This window comes from Jaculus jaculus, chromosome X, assembly GCF_020740685.1.
Source record: "Jaculus jaculus isolate mJacJac1 chromosome X, mJacJac1.mat.Y.cur, whole genome shotgun sequence".
NCBI lineage: Eukaryota > Metazoa > Chordata > Mammalia > Rodentia > Dipodidae > Jaculus > Jaculus jaculus.
In genome coordinates this window covers 50,869,884-50,890,310 of record NC_059125.1, presented here as the reverse complement: position 1 = coordinate 50,890,310, position 20,427 = coordinate 50,869,884, and the positions used below count along the sequence as shown (strand labels likewise).

At 46.4% G+C, this 20,427-nt stretch overlaps 1 protein-coding gene across 2 annotated transcripts; it reads left to right on the top strand.

Moving 5' to 3' along the window:
• Positions 1-35: 35 nt before the first annotated feature.
• On the top strand, positions 36-9,607 carry Timm17b (translocase of inner mitochondrial membrane 17B). 2 transcript variants are annotated; one of them, XM_004670100.2, is made up of 6 exons: positions 36-152; positions 1,215-1,314; positions 5,449-5,512; positions 8,860-8,988; positions 9,076-9,186; positions 9,285-9,607. In XM_004670100.2, exons 1-6 carry the CDS (start codon positions 127-129, stop codon positions 9,368-9,370), a joined length of 516 nt encoding a protein of 171 aa, XP_004670157.1. In that variant the 5' UTR covers positions 36-126; the 3' UTR covers positions 9,371-9,607. The 2 variants fall into 2 exon arrangements, with proteins under 2 accessions (XP_004670157.1, XP_044996598.1); XM_045140663.1 differs by lacking the exon at positions 36-152 and adding an exon at positions 329-347.
• Positions 9,608-20,427: the final 10,820 nt, after the last annotated feature.

The following is a 20,427-nucleotide window of genomic DNA, read 5'->3' as shown; positions in this document are numbered from 1 at the left end:
AGACGTCCAATTGTTTCCTTAGAATAGGAGGGACGCTTACGCTCTGCGCCGCGCCGCGCCGCGCCGCGCCAGAGTACGTTTACAGAGGGGGAGTGGCCCGTTAGAGTCCCGCCACACTGCGTCGCCATGGAGGAATACGCTCGCGAGCCCTGGTACGACGGTGGGCACAGGCGTCTCGACTGTAGCGGCGGTGTCCAGGCCAGCCTTGGGACGAGGGCGGGCGGGCGACGGAGGCTACAGCCCCACAGTGCGACGTCCTGACTTGGGAGACTAGAAACTTTACTTTCCCCACTGGCTCCTCCCATTTGGGCTTCGTTCCGAGCTGCCACTGTCGTGGTTCTGAAAAGGTGTGGTGTCGGACCCCTTTGCCTCACGACTGCGTATCTCCCACTCCTCTTTGGTAGTGACACGCGTGTCAGCCATTCCAGCAGGGAAGGGGGCATTGAGGGTTGCTAATGTCTCCCTCGCATGGTTTTTCCCAGGCTGCTTTTTTCACTGGACGTGGCGTGTGTGAATGCCACGGGTAGGAAGGGCACTGGATCTTCTTCCTTGGGGGGGATCTTTTAGTTTTTCGCTTTCAGGTTTAAAAGCACAAAAGGCATAGCTTGCTTGGACGTGCTCGTTGTGAGAGGAAGGAATGTCACTCTGTCTTATTTTAATTAAATACTACCTAGTTAACACTTCTGTGGCCCTTGTTGAAACGTGTCAAACCTGTCCATGTATCAGTTCAAAACAGATCAGTGTTTTCTTGAGTGGAGTCAAGAATTGTACTTTCGCCTGTAATCACACTATACGGGGGTAGGGGGCTGAGGCAGGAGGATTGTGAGTTTGAGACCAGCCTGGGCTGCATAGTGAACCGTTATCTTAAAAAAATCATAAAAAGAAAAAAAAAGTAGTATCCCCCCCCCCCCGGCTTTGCTCCATTCACCGCTTTAATTTTTTTCTGAGACCAGGTCTCATTGTATAGCCCAGGCTAGCCTCCCTCCAACTTGTAATCTTGTTGCCTCAGCCCCTTAAGTACTGGGATTACAAGTATGTGCCACTGCACCTGGCTTTATAAGGGAGGCTAGTGTGTTATCTGAGATGTTTCTTCTTGAATTCATAAGTTCCCATTGGGATGGTTTTGGTTTCTTCCAATAGGAAAAACTTCAGATGACTACACCTACCAGGGAAGGGATTACATTAACCCCATCTTTTTTCTTTCCTACTTGTAGCCCATGGCGAATTGTGGATGACTGCGGTGGAGCTTTCACTATGGGTGTCATTGGTGGCGGAGTCTTCCAGGCTATCAAGGGCTTCCGCAATGCTCCTGTTGTGAGTTGGGCCTTCACACAGTGGCGTGGGAGTCAACAGCCTTGCCCAAACACTGAAAACTGCCTAGAATGCCTATCAGCCTTAGTCATTTTGGTGCTTACTCACCTACTGTGCTCCCAGGTTCTGGGGGATGGAGGACTCTGTTCTCTACCCACCCACCCACCCAGCTAGAGCTCCTCAGTGGAAATGCTGTGCTATCAAAACAATCTTAGGCAGCTGGTCATGGTGGAGCACAGGGAGGCAGAGGTAGGAGGATCACCATGAGTTCGAGGCCACCCTGAGACTACATAGTGAATTCCAGGTCAGCCTGAGCTAGAGTGTCAAATGCTACCTTGGAAAACCAAAAAAATAAATAAATAAATAAATAAAATCTTAGGGGCTGGAGGCATAGTTCATTGGTAAAGCAACTTATTATATGCAAAAGGTTCTGGCTTCCATCCTCATCAGAGAAATAAGACAAAAGGTTATCATCAAATCTTTAAATATTTTTCTATTTGAATGTGTGTGTACATGCTGCTGTAAACAAACACCAGGCCTTTTACATCTAGCTTTATGTGCGTGCTGGGAAATTGATCCTGGGTCAGCAGGCTTTCAAGCAAGTACCATTAACCACTGAACCATCTCTCCAGCCCAATCATCAAATCTCCCCCCCCCCCCCGAGGTAGGGTCTCAGGCTGTCCTGGAATGCACTACATAGTCTCAGGGTGACCTCGAATTAATGGCAATCTTCCTACCTCTGCCTCCCGAGTGCTGGGATTAAAGGTGTACGCCACCATGCCCGGCTAGATGCGATTCTTTTGACAAGATGTCTGCAATTTTAAAAAGTATTATTTATTTATTTTTTGTTTATTTTTATTTATTTGAGGGCGACAGAGAGAGAGAGAGAGAGAGAGAGAAAGAGGCAGAGAGCGAGTTAGAAAATGGGGGCGCCAGGCCTTCCAGCCACTGCAAACGAACTCCAGACACATGCGCCCCCTTGTGCATCTGGCTAACGTGGGTTCTGGGGAATCGAGCCTCGAACCGGGGTCCTTAGGCTTCACAGGCAAGCACTTAACCACTAAGCCATCTCTCCAGCCCAAAAAGTATTACTTATTTGTGAACAGAAAAATTGAATATGGGCAGGCCAGGGCTTCTCTTGCTGCTACAAACAAATTCCAGATGTGTGTGCCACTTTGTGCATTTGGTTTTAAGTAGTTACTGGTGAATTGAACCCAGGCTGGTAGGCTTTGCAAGCAAGTGCTTTTTTTTTTTTTTTTTTTACTTTTTTTTTTTTTATTTATTTGAGAGCGACAGACACAGAGAGAAAGACAGGTAGAGGGAGAGAGAGAGAATGGGCGCGCCAGGGCTTCCAGCCTCTGCAAACGAACTCCAGATGCGTGCACTCCCTTGTGCATCTGGCTAACATGGGACCTGGGGAACCGAGCCTCGAACCGGGGTCCTTAGGCTTCACAGGCAAGCGCTTAACCGCTAAGCCATCTCTCCAGCCCGCAAGTGCTTTTAATCACTGAGTAATCCTGGCCTTACTGTTTTTTTATTTATTTTCTTTTTTTTTGGTTTTTCGAGGTAGGATCTCATTCTAGCCCAGGCTGACCTGGAATTCACTATAGAGTCTCAGGGTGGCCTCGAACTCATGGCAATCCTCCTACCTCTGCCTCCTGAGTGCTGGGATTAAAGGCGTGAGCCACCATGCCTGGCTCTGTTTTTTAAAATATTTTATTTATTTATGTGTGTGTGAGAGAGAATTCTAGGCCTGTAGCAACTACAAACAAATTTCGGATGCATGCACCACCTTATGCATCTGACTTACATGGATATATATATATATATATATATATATATATATATATATATATATATATATGTACACACACACCTGTACATTTGAGAGGAGAGGGAAAGAGAAAATGGATGTAACAGGGCATCCAGCCACTGCAAATGGGTACTGGGGAATCAAACCTGGGTCCTTAGGCTTTGCAGGCAAGCACCGTAACTGCTAAGCCATCTCTCTAGTCCTACAATTTTCTTTTAAGGTAGGGTCTCACTTTAGCCCAGGCTGACCTGGAATTCACTACATACTCTCAGGCTGGTCTTGAATTCACAACCATCTTCTTTCCTGCAATTATTTATATTTATTTTATTTTCTTTATTTTTATTTATTTATTCATTTATTTGAGAATGACAGACAGAGAGAAAGAGAGAGAGAATGGGCACCCCAGGGCCTCCAGCCACTGCAAACGAACTCTAGATCCATGTGCAACTTGTGCATCTGGCTTATGTAGGTACTGGCGAATCGAACCTCAAACCGGGGTCCTTAGGCTTCACATGCAAGCGCTTAACCACTAAATATTTTTAAAAAATTTTTTAAAATATTTTAAAAAACAGAGCCAGGCATGGTGGCTCACGCCTTTAATCCCAGCACTCAGGAGGCAGAGGTAGGAGGATTGCCATGAGTTCGAGGCCACCCTGAGACTCTATAGTGAATTCCAGGTCAGCCTGGGCTAGAATGAGATCCTACCTCGAAAAACCAAAAAAAAGAAAATAAATAAAAAAACAGTAAGGCCAGGATTACTCAGTGATTAAAAGCACTTGCTTGCAAAGCCTACCAGCCTGGGTTCAATTCACCAGTAACTACTTAAAACCAAATGCACAAAGTGGCACACACATCTGGAATTTGTTTGTAGCAGCAAGAGAAGCCCTGGCCTGCCCATATTCAATTTTTCTGTTCACAAATAAGTAATACTTTTTGGGCTGGAGAGATGGCTTAGCGGTTAAGTGCTTGCCTGTGAAGCCTAAGGACTCCGGTTAGAGGCTCGATTCCCCATCTCTCCAGCCCCTCCTGCAATTTTTTTAATGTAGTCCAGGTTGACCTGAGCTCTCAATCCTTTAGATTCCTGTGTGCTAGGATTATAGGCATTTTGTTTGTTTTATGAGGTAGGGTTTCACTCTAGCCCAGGCCTGTAACTCACTATATAGTCTTAAAGTGGCCTGGAACTCACAGCAATCCTCCTACCTCTGCCTCCCGACTGCTGGGATTAAAGGTATGCACCACCACACCCCGCTCTTTTTTTTTTTTTTTTTTTTGAGACAGGGTTTTACTGTAGTCCAGGCTGACCAAGAACTCATTTTGTAGCTCCATGCTGGTCTCGAACTCATTGCCATTCTCCTACCTCTGCATCCCAGTACTGGTAATAAAGGTGTGAGCCACCATTTCCAGCAGCGTGTGCAGGTTGTTTTTTTTTTTTTTTTAATATCTGGTTCTGTCCCTCTTAACTCCTAGAAATCTCATTTCTGGATATTTGCCAAGATTTCTATTCCTCAGCATGTATTGTACACTCTTTTTTTTTTTTTTTTTTTTTTTTTTTTGTTTCTGAGGGTCTTGCTGTAGTCCAGGCAGACCTGGAATTCAGTATGTAGTCTCAGGGTGGCCTTGAACTCCTGGCGATCCTCTTGCCTCGGCCTCCCAAATGCTGTGATTAAAGGTGTGTGCCACCATGTGTGACTTTGTATTTTTCTCCTTTTTTTTTTTCTTTTGGTTTGGGGAAGGAAACCCAGACCTTTCATCCTGCATGCTAAGCATATATTCTACACTGAGCTGTACTCCAGCCTCTACACAAGCTTCCTTAAAGCTTTTCTTGACTCTTCAGCCACTATCATACCTCTTTAACATAGTTCCTCTGCAGTGCATAAGCTGTCTGAAACTGTCTTGCTTAAATGCTTAGGATCTGTCTCTGCCACGACCTTGTGAGCTCTGGGAGGGCAGGAAACTGATCTACCTTGTTCATTATCATTCTTTTTATTACGTGGGGCCTGGCACATAGTGGGTGCGGATTAATCATGTATTGAATGAATAAGTGAACAAATGAATAAATTAGAACTTACCTACCCAATTCTGGAGACACCTATGTTGGAGTGCTCCCCAGTCTCCTGGTTCATAACTGCTTCTCCACATTTTATAGATTTCTTATGCCCTGCCCTCTTTTATTTGTTGCTGTGCTAAGGGTGAAACCCAGGGGCCTTGTACATGTCTAATGGTAACTATACCTCAGTCCACCTTCTCTATCTTAAATAAATGCTAGATATCCTGTCTGTCAGTGGCATCAACCCTACTCTGACTCCTGTTCTTGCTTTCTCCAGGGAATTCGACACCGATTAAGAGGAAGTATCAATGCTGTGAGGATCCGAGCGCCCCAGATTGGAGGTGAGGGGCATGGGGAAACACAGGACATGTGATGGCAACTTAAAGAGTAATAATCCTTTGAGGGTAGACTGAAAGCTACTGCAAGCTAAAGGACGAAATTCTGTCTGAAAGTTTGCCTAGGGCTTCCCAGAGGTGTGACATTTCCCAGTAAGTTTTTTTTTTCTTTTTTTTCCTCAAGGTAGGGTCTCGCTATAGCCCAGGCTAACCTGAAATTCACTGTGTAACCTCAGGTTGTCCTCGAAATCAGGATCAGGGTGATCTCCCTACCTCAGCCTCCCAAGTGCTAGGATTAAAGGTGTGTGCCACCATGTCTTACTCCCAGTAATTTCATAGGAACGGGAAGGAATGGATATTCTATAGTTTAAATCCAGGCCCTGGCTGTTCAGTGCTATGTGACCAAAGGCTAATAGCATATTTCTTCCCAACCTCATCTGATTGACCACCTTGCAGTGCTGGTGGTTATACTAAACCCACTAATTTAAATCTGCAGAAGTCAAATTCGTCAAATAAGTCCTAGAACAAAGTAAGCCCTCAATAGCATTTTAGCTATATAGGTTGAGTGTTACTTTCCAGAATGCTTAAGACCAGGCTGTTTCATATTTCAGATCTTTATGGATTTTAGAGTATTTGCATATATGCATAATGAGATGTCTTGGGAATTATATTCAAGTCTAAACACAAGATTTAATTGTGCTTCATATATACCTTTTACACATATCCCAAAGATACTGTTTTTTTTTTTTTTTTTTTTTTTTTTGAGATAGGGTCTTACTGTAGCCCAGACTGACCTGGAATTCACTATGTAGTCTCAGGGTGGTCTTGAACTCACAGTGATCCTCCTACCTCTGCCTTCTGAGTGCTGGGATTAAAGGTCTGCGCTACCACGCCCAGCTCCCAAAGATAATTTTTTGAGACAGGGTCTCTCACTCTGTAGCTCAGGCTGATCTCAGACTTGAAGCAGACCAGAAGTGTGTGCCTCCTTGTGCATCTGGCTTATGTGGGCCCAGGGGAATCAAAAATGGGTCCTTTGGCTTTGCAGGCAAGCACCTTAACCACTAAGCCATTTCTCCAGCCTTTAACCTATCTTACAGACTTGACTTTCACAGCCTATTTCCTTCTCACTGAAATCAAAACCAGAATTACTATATATGGTGTTTAAAAGGTGAAAATTGATGTATTAAAAGACATAAAAGGGGCCAGGGAGATGGCTGAGCAGTTAAAGGTACTTGCTTGCAACGCTTGTCAATCCAGGTTCAATTCCCCACTACCCACATAAAGCCAGATGTACAAAGTGGTGCATGTATCTGGAATCCGTTTGCAGTGGCAAGAGGTCCTGGCATGCCCATTCTGTTTCTCACTGCTTGCAAATAAATAATATTTTTAAAAGACATAAAAGGTAAGTCTGTGTCTATTTTTCAGCTCCCTGTAGGTGTATAAATGTGAAGGGAATTTCACTAGCAGCTATTGACTGGGCTATAGCTATTCAGGATGAGAAAGATGGAGGTGTCAGGCTGGAAGGATGGCTTAGCAGTTAAGGTGTTTGCCTTCAAAGCCAAAGAACACAGGTTCAACTCCCCAGTACCCACGTTAGCCAGCTGCACAAGGGAGTTCTCTTGCATTGGCTGGAGGCCCTGGCATGCCCATTCTCTCTCTCACTCTGTCTTTCTCCCTCTTTCTCTGTCAAATAAATAAATAAAGATGGAGGTTTCCTGGCAGTCTGCTGCTGTCTGTTTTAGTGTCTGAGCTTACATCCTCTTATTTTTGTGATGGGGGTAAAAGCCAGGGTCTTGCAGGCTTTTACACCTCTAAACCCCTTTCTTGGTTGGTTTGAAAACACTGATTGTGTAACCCAGGCTGGTCTTGACCTTAAGCAGTCTTGCCTAAGCTCAAGTGCTAAAATTATAGGTATGAGCTACCGCTCTGCTTGGTCATGTTTTTTTGTTTTTTTTTTTTTTCCCAAGGTAGGGTCTCACTGTAGCTTAGGCTGACCTGAATTTCACTGTGTAGTCTCAGGGTGGTCTCAAACTCATGATGATCCTCCTACCTGTCTGCCTCTCTAGAGCTGTAGGATTAAAGGCATGTGCCACCATGCCCGGCATTGGTTTTTTTTTTTTTTTTTTTTTTTTTTTTTTTTGAGGGAGGGTCTCACTCTAGCCCAGGCTGACCTGGAATTCATTATGTAGTCTCAGGGTGGCCTCGAACTCACGTGATCCTCCTACCTCTGCCTCCTGAGTGCTGGGATTAAAGGTGTGCCACCACCACACCCGGCAATATTTTTATTTTTACTTACTTATTTGAGAAGGGGTGGAGAATAGGCACTCCAGAGCCTCTTGCCATTGCAAATGAACTCCAGACACATGTGCCACCTTGTGCATCTGGCTTACATGGGTCCTGGGAATAAAACCTTGGTCCTTTGGCTTTGCAATATTTCATTTGTTTGCAAGCAGGAAGAGAGAGAATGGGTGCACTGCAAATGAACTCCAGATGCATGTACCACTTTGCACATCTGGCTTTTATGTGGGTACTGAGGAAACAAACCCAGGCCGTCAGGCTTTGGAAACAAGTGCCTTTAACCACTGAGCATCTCCCCAGCCCGGTGTTGTTATTTTTTTCTTTCTTTTTTTTTTTTTTTTTTTGGTTTTTCGAGGTAGGGTCTCACTCTGCCCCAGGCTGACCTGGAATTCACTATGTAGACTCAGGGTGGCCTCAAACTCACAGTTATCCTCCTGCCTGTGCTTCCCTAGTGCTGGGATTAAAGGCTCTCAAGATTTCTTTTTTTGTTTTCCCCCAAGGTAAAGTTTCACTGTAGTCCAGGCTGACCTGGAACTCACTCTGTAGTCTCAGGCTTCCCACAAACTCACAGTGATACTCCTACCTGTGCCTTCTGAGTGTTGGGATTAAAGGCATGTGCCACCATGCCAGGCACCCTCAGAATTTCTTTTTTTGTTTGTTTTTCCTGTAACATAGGGTCTCATTCTAGCTCAGGCTGACCTGGAATTCATTATGTAGTCTTAGGGTGGCCTTGAACTCATGGCAGTCCTCCTACCTCTGCTTCCCAAGTGCTGGGATTAAAGGCATGAGCCACCACGCCCAGCAGGATTTCTTTAAAACATGTTTATTATTTATTTGCAAGCAGGGAGGAGAAAAGAGAGAAGAGAATAGGCATACCCAGACCTCTGGCCACAACAGAAGAACTCCAGACACATGCACCACTTTGTGCATCTGGCTTTACATGGCTACTAGCGAATCAACCCCAGGCCATCTGGATTTGCAAGCAAGCACCTTTAACTGCTGAATCATCTCTCCTCAGTCTCAGGACTTCTAATTAGTCCTCTGTTCCTCTACAGGTAGCTTTGCAGTGTGGGGCGGCCTGTTTTCCACCATCGATTGTGGCCTGGTACGAGTGCGGGGCAAGGAGGATCCCTGGAACTCCATCACCAGTGGAGCATTGACCGGGGCTGTGCTGGCTGCCCGCAGTGAGTGGCTTCAACCAACAACCCCTGAGCCCAGCTCTTCCCCATGCTGCCTGCCCTTCCTCACCTCTATCTCCCTCTGCCTCCTAGGTGGTCCGCTGGCCATGGTGGGCTCGGCAATGATGGGGGGCATCCTGTTGGCCCTTATTGAGGGTGTTGGCATTCTCCTCACTCGCTATACTGCCCAGCAGTTCCGCAATGGTGAGGACTTGGTGGGCAATGGTCAGGGGGAGGAAGAGAGTTCTCTGTCAGCTGCCTCCACTTAATCTCACCTCATCACCTCATTTTCCCCTTTCCAGCACCACCATTCCTGGAAGACCCCAGCCAGATAGCTCCTAAGGAGGGTGCCCCAACCCAAGGTTCCAGCTACCAGCAGTACCACTGAGGAAGCTGCTGCCTGATTCTGCCACCGTGGGAGCTACTCCCCAGTTCCCTCCCCGATGATCTACCTCCAAGGGAGAACTGGCTCCTGCATAGCCCTGAGACCTTTCAAAGAAGGTCTCTCTACTCCCTTGTCCTAGGGTGGGGGTGGGGTACCCCAGCTGCCTCACACATGTAACAAACTCTCACCCAGCTCCTTCGTGTGGCATCCTGATAAGTATTTAAAACCAGTTTTGAAATACCTGTGGATGTGTTCTTTCAGCTACCCCCTACTAAAGCTTTTTTTTTTTTCCCCTGCCATGTAAGCCAAGCTGTCCTTAAACTTGTGATCCTGCTCAGTTACCTCTCAAGTGCTGAGATTACAGTTGGGTGCCACTGTGCCCAGCTTCAAGTACAGGTTTATGAAATGAACAAGTGTATGGGGAAACAGGTACACAAAGGTTTCAGTTAGTTAAATGAGTAAGTGTGTTTGGTAGCCCAGAGCAACACACAGAGGACCAGACTTGGGGAAGAAGTTTAAGAACATAAGGACACTGTGATTGGGGTTGTTATACATATGGCACCCTTGATGTGATGCATGCACACTGCCCAGGACCTCAACCCTCTCCACAAGTTTCTGCTGTCAAGATGGAAAATGGCTTCAAAAGAACTCTTTCTGGCTATCAGTCACCCAAATTGCAGAAATAGCCCCATCCATGTGGCATTGGTGTATTCCTGGGATGGAGTGGAATCAGGGAGACCTGCTTCCTCAAAGATGATGCTCTGTGTTCGTCTCCTATTTTCTGTCACATGGATCATTCTACTCACTTGTGCTTGGTGGTGTCTTGTTTTGAAAGACAGGATATCATGAAGCTTGCCCTGGCCTCAAACTTGCTATGTAACCAAGGCTGACCTTGAACTCCTGATACTCCTGCCTCAGACTCCCATGTACAGGGATCACAGGTGTGGCCACCATGCCTCAGTTTTTTGTTTTTGGAGACAGGGTCTTTGTACCCCACACTGTTCTTGAATTCGTGCTCCTCCCGTCTCTCCAACTGGGATTGCAAACATTCACTACCATGACCTGGGTCCATCTGTTTTGATGTTCTTGGGGGGTGGGGGGGTTTGAGGTGGGGTCTTGCACTAGCTCAGGCTGACCTGGGATTCACTCTAGTCTCAGGGTGACCTTGAACTCAAAGCGATCCTCCTAGCTCAGCCCCCTGAGTGGTGGGATTAAAGGCATGCACCACCACTCCCAGCCTGTTCTTTTGATTTTTTGAGGTAGGGTCTTGTGCTAGCCCAGGCTGATCTGGAATTCACTATGTAGTCTCCGGTGGCCTCAAACTCATGGCAATCCTCCTACCTCTGCCTCCCAAGTGTTGGGATTAAAGGTGTATGCCACTACACCTGATCCCAGTTGTTTGTTTTTTGAGGGTGACCACAGTATACCAAGAAATGAGGGCTTTTTTTTTTCAATATAAAGTTTCACTCTAGCACAGGCTCACCTGGCACGCATTCTGTAGTCCAAGACTAGCCTCGAACTTGCAGTGATTCTCCTACCTCTGCCTCCTGAGCACTGGGATCAAAGGCGTGCACCACCATGGCTGGTGCAGAAATGAGTTCTTATTTCGGGATGAAGGTATGGGGAAGAGGTACAGGATGGACATCATTCTTCCAAGTTCTGTCAGTTCTGCAAACCTCTAGATGGGTGAGATAAGCACTGTTCCCTGGGTGTAAGTGCCACACAGGTGGAAAAGCTTGCAGAGGAGTGTGTAGGGTACTCTGGTCAGACCACTGCAGTGGAGATGGCTTCGTGCATGACATAAAGTCTCAGCAAGCCACTATGAAGAGGCAGAAATGCCCCCCATATACAACTCGTACATTTGGAAGCCAAGGCCACACATTTTCTACCCTGGAAAGGCAGGACAGGTTGGTGCTTGTGACGATCATGTATACCTCAGCAATCCATCATAGTGCAGTGTATTTATTTTTCTTTTTTTTTTAAATAATTTTTGTTTGTTTATTTCAGAGCAACAGAGAGAAGGAGGCAGAGAGAGAGAGCGAGAATGGGCACGCCAGGGCTTCCAGCCACTGCAAATGAACTCCAGATGCATGCACCCACTTGTGCATCTGTCTAACGAGGGTCCTGGGGAATCAAGCCTCGAACCAGGGTCCTTAGGCTTCACAGGCAAGTGCTTAACTGCTAAGCCATCTCTCCAGCCCATTTTTTTCTTTTTTTAAAATTGTTTTTGTTTATTTATTTGAGAGCGATACAGAGAGAGGCAGAGAGCGAGAGAGAGAATGGGCGCGCCAGGGCTTCCAGCCACTGCAAACGAACTCCAGACGCGTGTGCCCCCTTGTGCATCTGGCTAACATGGGTCCTGGGGAATTGAACCTCAAACCGGGGTCCTTAGGCTTCACAGGCAATTGCTTAACCTCTAAGCCATCTCTCCAGCCCCCATTTTTTTTTAATTTTTGTTTATTTTATTTATTTGAGAGTGACAGACAGAGAAAGAGTCAGATAGATAGAGAGAGAATGGGCACGCCAGGGCTTCCAGCCACTGCAAACGAACTCCAGACGCGTGTGCCCCCTTGTGCATCTGGCTAACGTGGGACCTGGGGAATCAAGCCTCGAACCGGGGTCCTTAGGCTTCACAGGCAAGCGCTTAACCACTAAGCCATCTCTCCAGCCCCCATTTTTTTTTTCTTTTATTTATGTACCACCTTGTGCATTTGGCTTTGCACCTTAACTACCAAGCCATCTCTCCAGCTCATCCCACCCCTTTTAAAAATATTTTTATGTGCAAGGAAATAATGTACTAGAGCCTCTAGCCATTGCAAATGAATTCCACATGCATGTATCACTTTGTGCAATCTGGCTTTATGTGTGTACTGTGGAATCGAACCTGGGTCATTAGTCTCTGCAGGCAAGTGCCTTAACCACTGAGATCTCTTTCCAGCACCCCCCCACACACGTTTTTGTTGTTTGTTTATTTTTTTCAAGGTTGGGTGTTGCTTTTAGGCCAGGCTGATATGGAATTCACTGTAGTCTTAGGGTGGCCTTGAACTCACAACGATCCTCCTACTTTTACCACTTGAGTGCTGGGATTAAAAGCATGCACCACCACACCCAGCTCCCCGTCTTTTTTTTTTTTTTTTTTTGGTTTTTCGAGGTAAGGTCTCACTCTAGCCCAGGCTGACCTAGAACTCACTTGGAGTCTCAGGGTGGCATCGAACTCTCAGCAATCCTCCTACCTCTGCCTCCCGAGTGTTGGGATTAAAGGTGTGCGCCACCATGCCCGCTTCCCCCCTTCTTTTTTAAAAATTTTTTATTTATTTATTTGAGAGTGACAGACACAGAGAGAAAGACAGATAGAGGGAGAGAGAGAGAATGGGCGCGCCAGGGCTTCCAGCCTCTGCAAACGAACTCCAGATGCGTGCGCCCCCTTGTGCATCTGGCTTAGCCCCCCCCTTCTTGAGGCAGGGTTTCATACTAGTCCAGGCTTGTTCATTTTGTTATTTATCTGAGAGAGAAAGAGGCAGATAGAGATAGAGAATGGGTGCACCAGGGCTTCCAGCCACTGCAAACGAACTCCAGATGCATGCTCCCTTTGTTCATCTGGCTAACGTTGGTCCTGGGGAGTTGAGCCTCGAACCAGAGTCCTTAGGCTTCACAGGCAAGTGCTTAACCGCTAAGCCATCTCTCCAGCCCGTTATTCACTTTGTAACTCCAGGCTGGTGTTGAACTCATGGCCATCCTCCTACCTAAGCCACACAAGTGGGATTAAAGACATGTGCCACCACACCTCCTGCCTCATGGTGCAGCCTTGAATCTGCACAGGGACTTCAGGGAAGCTGGGGCTCCATCTACCCAATGTGTGTCACAGGCCCTAGATACATTTCTCTAGGGTCCCTGCACCTTCGTTTCCCATCCCTCCAACCTGTATCTGGAGGCCTCATCCTCCAGTTGATTCTGTCTCTTAAGGCCTCTGCAGGCCTTCCCCAGGTGCCTATCTGATCCCACAATCTCCATGTGTTTCACTTGAAGGAATCTATGGGCTACACCTCCATTTCTTTTTTTTTTTTTTGTCTTTCTGTGCTACCCTCAAGACTGCTTCAGACCCTCACTGTGCCCACACATACACTGTCTGGGCCCTGCTACTATGGGACCTTTAAGTTCCCTGCTTTCAGCAGCTTGTAGATAGGACTTTGGCATACTTCAGGCCTTGTCTCTTCCCCTTAAAGGTTCAGCTCCCTCAGGAGCTTGGAACTGGGTCTTATACAGCCCTGGGACCAGTTTCCCAGTCTCTGCCGCCAGGTGGCAGCTGGACCTCTGCAGCCTAGGAGCGGTTCTCCTGCGCGCCCTCTGCTGGGTACATGGCTTGAAGGCTCTTGGTGACATTTAGAACCACTTACACATTAGAGAGGGTCAGGGGCCAGTACCAAATTTCAACGTGAAGGCTGGCCTTAGAATCTGTGGCTTGGGGGATAATCTCCAACTCGGATAGTTTGTGCTGCTAAGGTCTTTTTTTCTTTTTCTTTTTGGTTTTTCGAGGAAGGGTCTCACTCTAGCTCTAGCTCAGTGTAACCTGGAATTCAGTCTCAGGGTGGCCTCAAACTCACAGCAATCATCCTACCTCTGCCTTCCAAGTGCTGGGATTAAAGGTGTGCACCACCACACCCAGCTTTTTATTTATTTGCAACCAGAGAGAGGCTGAAGACAGACAGAATGGGCACACCAGGGCCTCCAGCTACTGCAAACTCCAGATTGACGTGCCACTCTGTGCATTTGGCTTTACATGTGTGCTGGGGAATCAAACCTAGGTCATTAGGCTTTGCAGACAAGTGTCTTAACCATTGAGCCATCTCTCCAGCCCCCTGCTAAAGTCTTTAAATGAGAAGCAAATGCAAGTGAGGAACAAAAGAAAAAAAAAACGTGTGAGAGTAAGGCAGCTCTTGGATGTTTTCACAGGGAGGGGTTACAGAGACCCAGAGGAGGCAGGAAATGAAGAGAAGAAAGTGCAGAGAGAGGAAAAAAAAATCTTATTCTACGGATGACTGCTATCCAGAATACATATTAATAAAATGAGTCCATAAGAACAAGACAGTGAATGACAAAATGAACTGAAGCAAAGAAGTACAGGACTGAGGACGTAGCTCATTTGGCAGAATGCTTGCCATGAGCCCTCTGTTCAATCCCAAGCACTACATAAAAGGACTTGAGAGGGCTGGAGATATGGCTTAGCGGTTAAGCGCTTGCCTGTGAAGCCTAAGGACCCCGGTTCGAGGCTCGGTTCCCCAGGTCCCACGTTAGCCAGATGCACAATGGGGCACACGCGTCTGGAGTTCGTTTGCAGAGGCTGGAAGCCCTGGCGCGCCCATTCTCTCTCTCTCCCTCTATCTGTCTTTCTCTCTGTGTCTGTTGCTCTCAAATAAATAAGTAAAAAAAATTTAAAAAAGGACTTGGGAGGTGGAGGGGGATCTGAAGTTCAAGGTCATCTTTGGCTACATAACAAGGTCAAGGGCAGCCGGGTCAACAATTATAAAGAAAATGCTCAGCCAGATGTGGTGGTGCACACCTCTAATCCCAGAACTTGGAAGGATTGTCATGAGTTCGAGGCTTCCTTGAGACTACATAGTGAATTCCAGGTCAGCCTGGGCCTGAGTGAGACTCTACCTTGAAAAATAAATAAATAAAACCCAAGAAAGTGTTCAAGGCTGGAGAGATGGCTTAGCTGTTAAAGCACTTGCCTGCAAAGCCAAAGGGCTCAGGTTCGGTTCCCCAGTACCCATGTGCATAAAGGTGGCACATGCAGCTGGAGTTCGTTTGCAAAAAGAAAATGCTCAACATCACATAAATGGCATATCTAAATTACACTGAGATTCTCTTCCAAGTCAGAGGGCCTATAGTTAAGTGCTGATAAGGAGGCAGGGAGTGGGCGAAGAACCCTTACATACTGTAAGGTAAGAATATAAACTAGTGCAGCCAGTATGGATGTTCCCAAAGGAATCAAAGTCAGCATACCACAGAGAGACTGCCTATCTAGTTTTTTTCAAATATTTTATTTTTATTTATTAATTTGAGAGAGAGAGAGAAAGAAAGAAAGAAATAGGCAGATAGAGGGCTGGAGGGATGGCATAGTGGTTAAGGCGTTTGCCTGCAAAACCAAAGAATCCTGGTTCAATTCTTCAGGTACCAAGTAAGCCAGATGCACAAGGGGACACATGCATCTGGAGTTTGTTTACAGTGGTCAGAGGCCCTGGTGCACCCATTCTCTCCCTCTCTTTTCTCTCTCTCTCACTGACTCTTGACCCTTTCTCTCAAATAAATAAAATAAAAAGAAATAGGCAAGTGGAGGTAGAGATAATGAGCATGCCAGGGCCTCTAGCCACTGCAAACGAACTCCAGATATATGTGCCTCCTTGTGCATCTGGCTTATGTGGGTCCTGGGGAGTTGAACCTGGGTCATTTGGCTTTGACAACAAGCTCCTTAACCACTAAGCAATCTCTCCAGCCCCCTGTTTATGTTTTTTTTTGCTGCACTATTCACAACAGCCAAGTTACAGAATCAGCTTAGGGACTGGGAGATATCTTAGTGGTTAAATGCACTTGCATTCAAAGCATCTGGCAGGGCAGAGTTTAATTTCCCAGTACTCACATAAGAGAGATGGACAAAGTGGTGTATATATCTGGAGGAACTTAATTGTTTAATGAGGCCCATCTAATTAGATAACAGACATGTCTACCAAAAAAGACATAATTCAAAGCACACAATGGGGCAGAAGATATGGCTTAGTGGTTAAGGCACTTACCTGCAAAGCCAAAGGACCAAGGTTTGATTCCCCAGGACCCACCTAAGCCAGATGCACAAGGTGGTGCATGCATCTGGAGTTCATTTGCAGTGGCTGGAGGCCCTGGAGTGTCCACTGTCTGTCTCCCTCCCTCCCTCCCTCCCTCCCTCCCTCCCTCTCTCTCTCTCTCTCTCTCTCTCTCTCTGCTTTCTTTCTCTCAAATAAGTAAATACAATAAAATATTAAAAAAAAAACACACAACTAACAAATACAGAAAGAGCTCCTGAAAAAATAAAAATAAAGAACAGACACTATACCCAATCAGGGAGCAGGCAATGAGCCTGGCATGGGGACACATACCAGTAATCTGAGTACTTGAGAGGCTGAGACAAGAGAATTGTCATAAGCCAATGTTAAGCTTCCCAGTACCGGAGATAGGCTCCAATTCTGCATGTCACTAATATATAATAATCCTCTTATATTAGGTCATAAAACCCCTACATACAGATGGTGATGGGACATATGACTGATTCACAGGTTTCTGTCTTGGGCCTTTAGATACCACTCCCCTGCCTCAACTCTAGCTGCCATACTCTATGACCCCCATTCAACTAGAGTTACAGTTTCTTCTCAAGAGATGGGGAATGAGGGGGAATTAGATAGTTATCTTCAGGTGGGAAAGGGCCCAAGGAGGGAACCAAAAAGATGTTACACTTCCTGCCTGCTTCAGCAGAACCAGAGTTCAGCATCTGATCCAGCCTGTCCAACCATTTTGCTCCCCCCACTACTCAGGTGTGCTGACCTCTTCCTGAGTCCAGATCAATCAGCTTTAGCTTAGACTCACCTGAGCATGAGGATGAAAGCCCACCACAATAAGATTATAAATAGGGCTGGGCTGGAGTGATGGCTTAGCGGTTAAGCGCTTGCCTGTGAAGCCTAAGGACCCCGGTCCAAGGCTCGGTTCCCCAGGACCCACGTTAGCCAGATGCACGAGGGGGCGCACACATCTGGAGTTCGTTTGCAATGGCTGGAAGCCCTGGAGTGCCCATTCTCTCTCTCTTCCTCTATCTGTCTTTCTTTCTGTGTCTATCGCTCTTAAATATATAAATAAATAATGAACAAAAAATATTAAAAAAATAAAAAATAAATAGGGCTAAAGAGATATCTTAGTGTTTCAGCACTTGCCTGTGAAACCTAAAGGTTCGATTCCCCAAGGCCCATGTAAGCCAGATGCACATGGTGGCGCATGCATCTGGGGTTCGTTTGCAGTGGCTTGAGGCCCTGGTGTCCCCATTATCTCTCTCTTCTGCCTCTTTCTCTCTCTGTCACTCTCAAATAAATAAATAAAAGTAAACAACAAGAAAAGATTATAAATAGATGCTTAACAGGTAGGCCTGGCATCTTTTGTTTTGTTTTGTTTTGTTTTTCAAGGTAGAGTCTCACACTGGCTCAGCCTGACCTGGAATTCACTATGTAGTCTCAGGGTGGCCTCGAACTCACGGTGATCCTCCTACCTCTGCCTCCCGAGTGCTGGGATTAAAGGCGTGCGCTAGCACGCCCGGCTGGGCCTGGCATCTTTTTGGCTGTTCACCTCTCCTGAACTTCCAGGACCCTGCTCTGGTAAGTGCCACGCCATCTCAGCCTGCCCTACTTCTACATGAGCTCTACTCCCTCCGGCCTTCCACTTGGCAGGAGCTCTCTGTACTTCATTCTTTTTCCTTCTCTTAATCTAATAATGTCTAAGTCTTGAAAGAGAGAGAGAGAGAATTGTCACAAGCTTGAAGATAACCTGAGCTATATATCAAGACCCTGTCTTTAAAAAAAAAATACAAAAAACCTGGGCGTTGTGCGTAGTGGCACACGCCTTTAATCCCAGCACTCAGGAGGCAGAGGTACTAGGATTGCCATGAGTCCGGGACCCTAAGAATACAGAGTGAATTCCAGGTCAGCCTGGGTCAGAGTGAAACCCTACCTCGGGGGGGGGGGGTGCGGGGGAACACAGTAAGTGGGGCTGGAGAGATGGCTTAAGGTTAAGGTACTTGCCTGCAAAGCCAAAGCAAAAGGATCCAGGTTCAATTCCCAAACACCCACGTAAGCCAGATGCACAAATTGGCACATGCATCTGGAGTTTGTGGGCACACCCATACTCATTCTTTCTCAAATAAAAGCGTAAGAATGAAAGCAGGACATGTGGGGGGGCACATATCTATAGTTACAGCACTTGGGAAGTAGTTTTAGGTTGTCCTCCACTACATATCAAATTCGAAGCAAGCCTGGGCTACATGAGATTCTACCAAATCTCCCCTCTCCTAAAATGAATAAAAAATATGGGCATGTTGGACATGCCTACTTTGAGGCCAGCCTGAAATACATAGTCACGTCTAGTCTCAAAAAGCTAAAAATAATGTTTTAGAATTTTTTTTAATTATTTATTTATTTATTTATTTATTTGAGAGTGACAGACACAGAGAGAAGGACAGATCGAGGGAGAGAGAGAGAATGGGCGCGCCAGGGCTTCCAGCCTCTGCAAACGAACTCCAGACGTGTGCGCCCCCTTGTGCATCTGGCTAACGTGGGACCTGGGGAACCGAGCCTCGAACCAGGGTCCTTAGGCTTCACAGGCAAGCGCTTAACCGCTAAGCCATCTCTCCAGCCCATGTTTTAGAATTTATTTATTTATTATGATGTGTTTGCATGTACATGTGTGTGCATCTGGACTTCATCTTTTTCCACTGAAAGTGCTCTACATGGGCGACTAAGGAATTGAACTAGAGCTGGCTGGTTTGCAATCAAGCACCTCTAACTACTGAGCAATTTCCACAGCCCCACAAAATAATTTTATTTTTTTTTTTAGTTTTTTTGAGGCAGGTTCTCATCCCAGCCCAGGCTCACCTGGAACTCACTCTGTAGCTTCCAGCTGGTCTCAAATTCATGGCAGTCTGCCTACCTCAGCTTCCTGAGTCCTGGGATTACAGGTGTGTGCCACCATGCCTGGCAATATATATATATAATTTTTTTTTAATTTTTATTTATTTATTTGAGAGTGACAGACACAGAGAGAATAGAGGGAGAGAGAGAGAATGGGCGCGCCAGGGCTTCCAGCCTCTGCAAACGAACTCCAGACGTGTGCGCCCCCTTGTGCATCTGGCTAACGTGGGACCTGGGGAACCGAGCCTCGAACCGGGGTTCTTAGGCTTCACAGGCAAGCGTTTAACCGCTAAGCCATCTCTCCAGCCCTATATATAATTTTTTGTCTTTGTTTTTGATTCCAAGGTAGGGTCTCCTTCTAGCTCAGGATGACCTGTAATTCACTATGTAGTCCCAGGGTGGCCTGGAACTCACGGCAATCCTCCTACCTCTGCCTTCCAAGTGTTGGGATGAAAGGCATGCACCACCACGCCCAGCTCCAAAAATAATTTTTAAAAAATTATTTTGGGGGCTGGAGAGATGGCTTAGCGGTTAAGCGCTTGCCTGTGAAGCCTAAGGACCCCGGTTCGAGGCTCCGTTCCCCAGGTCCCACGTTAGCCAGATGCACAAGGGGGCGCACCGCGTCTGGAGTTCGTTTGCAGAGGCTGGAAGCCCTGGCGCGCCCATTTTCTCTCTCTTCCTCTATCTGTCTTTCTCTCTGTTTCTGTCGCTCTCTAATAAATAAATAAAAAAAAAGAGTTTGATCTTTGCCCTGATTGTTTAAAAAAAAATTATTTTGGGGGCTGGAGAGATGGCTCAACAGTTAAGGCACTTGCCTTCAAATCCTAACAACCCAGGTTCTATTCCCCAGTACCCATGTAAAGCCATATGCACAAAGTGGCACATGCATCTGGAGTTCCTTCACAGGGGCTAGAGGTTGGCGCACCCATTCCCTCTCCCTCTCTCTTTTTCTCCTTGCAAAATATAAAATAAATTTGGACTGGAGAGATGGCTTATCTGTTAAGTCAGTTGTCTGCAAACCCAAAGGACCGAGGTTTGATTCCCTAGGACCCATTTAAGGCAGCTGCACAAGGTGGAACATATATCTGGAGTTTGTTTGCAGTAGCTGGAGGCCCTGGTGTGCCCATTTTTTTTCTCTCTCTCTTCCTCTCTCTCTCAAACAAACAAAAATAAATTTAAAGCCGGGCATGGTGGCACATGCCTTTACTCCCAGCCCTTGGGAGGCAGAGGTAGGAGGATTGCTGTGAGTTCGAGGCCACCCTGAGACTCCATAGTGAATTCCAGGTCAGCCTGGGCTAGAGTGAGACCCTACCTCAAAAAAAAAAAATTTAAAAAATTAAAAATTATGTATAAGCCCCTGTG

Excerpts from the sequence above, each read along its gene's own strand:
- Timm17b (XM_004670100.2), top strand. The coding sequence starts at position 127 with ATGGAGGAATACGCTCGCGAGCCCTG. Across the intron at positions 5,513-8,859 it reads CCGAGCGCCCCAGATTGGAG|GTAGCTTTGCAGTGTGGGGC; the intron begins GTGAGGGGCATG and ends GTTCCTCTACAG. Across the intron at positions 8,989-9,075 it reads GGCTGTGCTGGCTGCCCGCA|GTGGTCCGCTGGCCATGGTG; the intron begins GTGAGTGGCTTC and ends TCTGCCTCCTAG.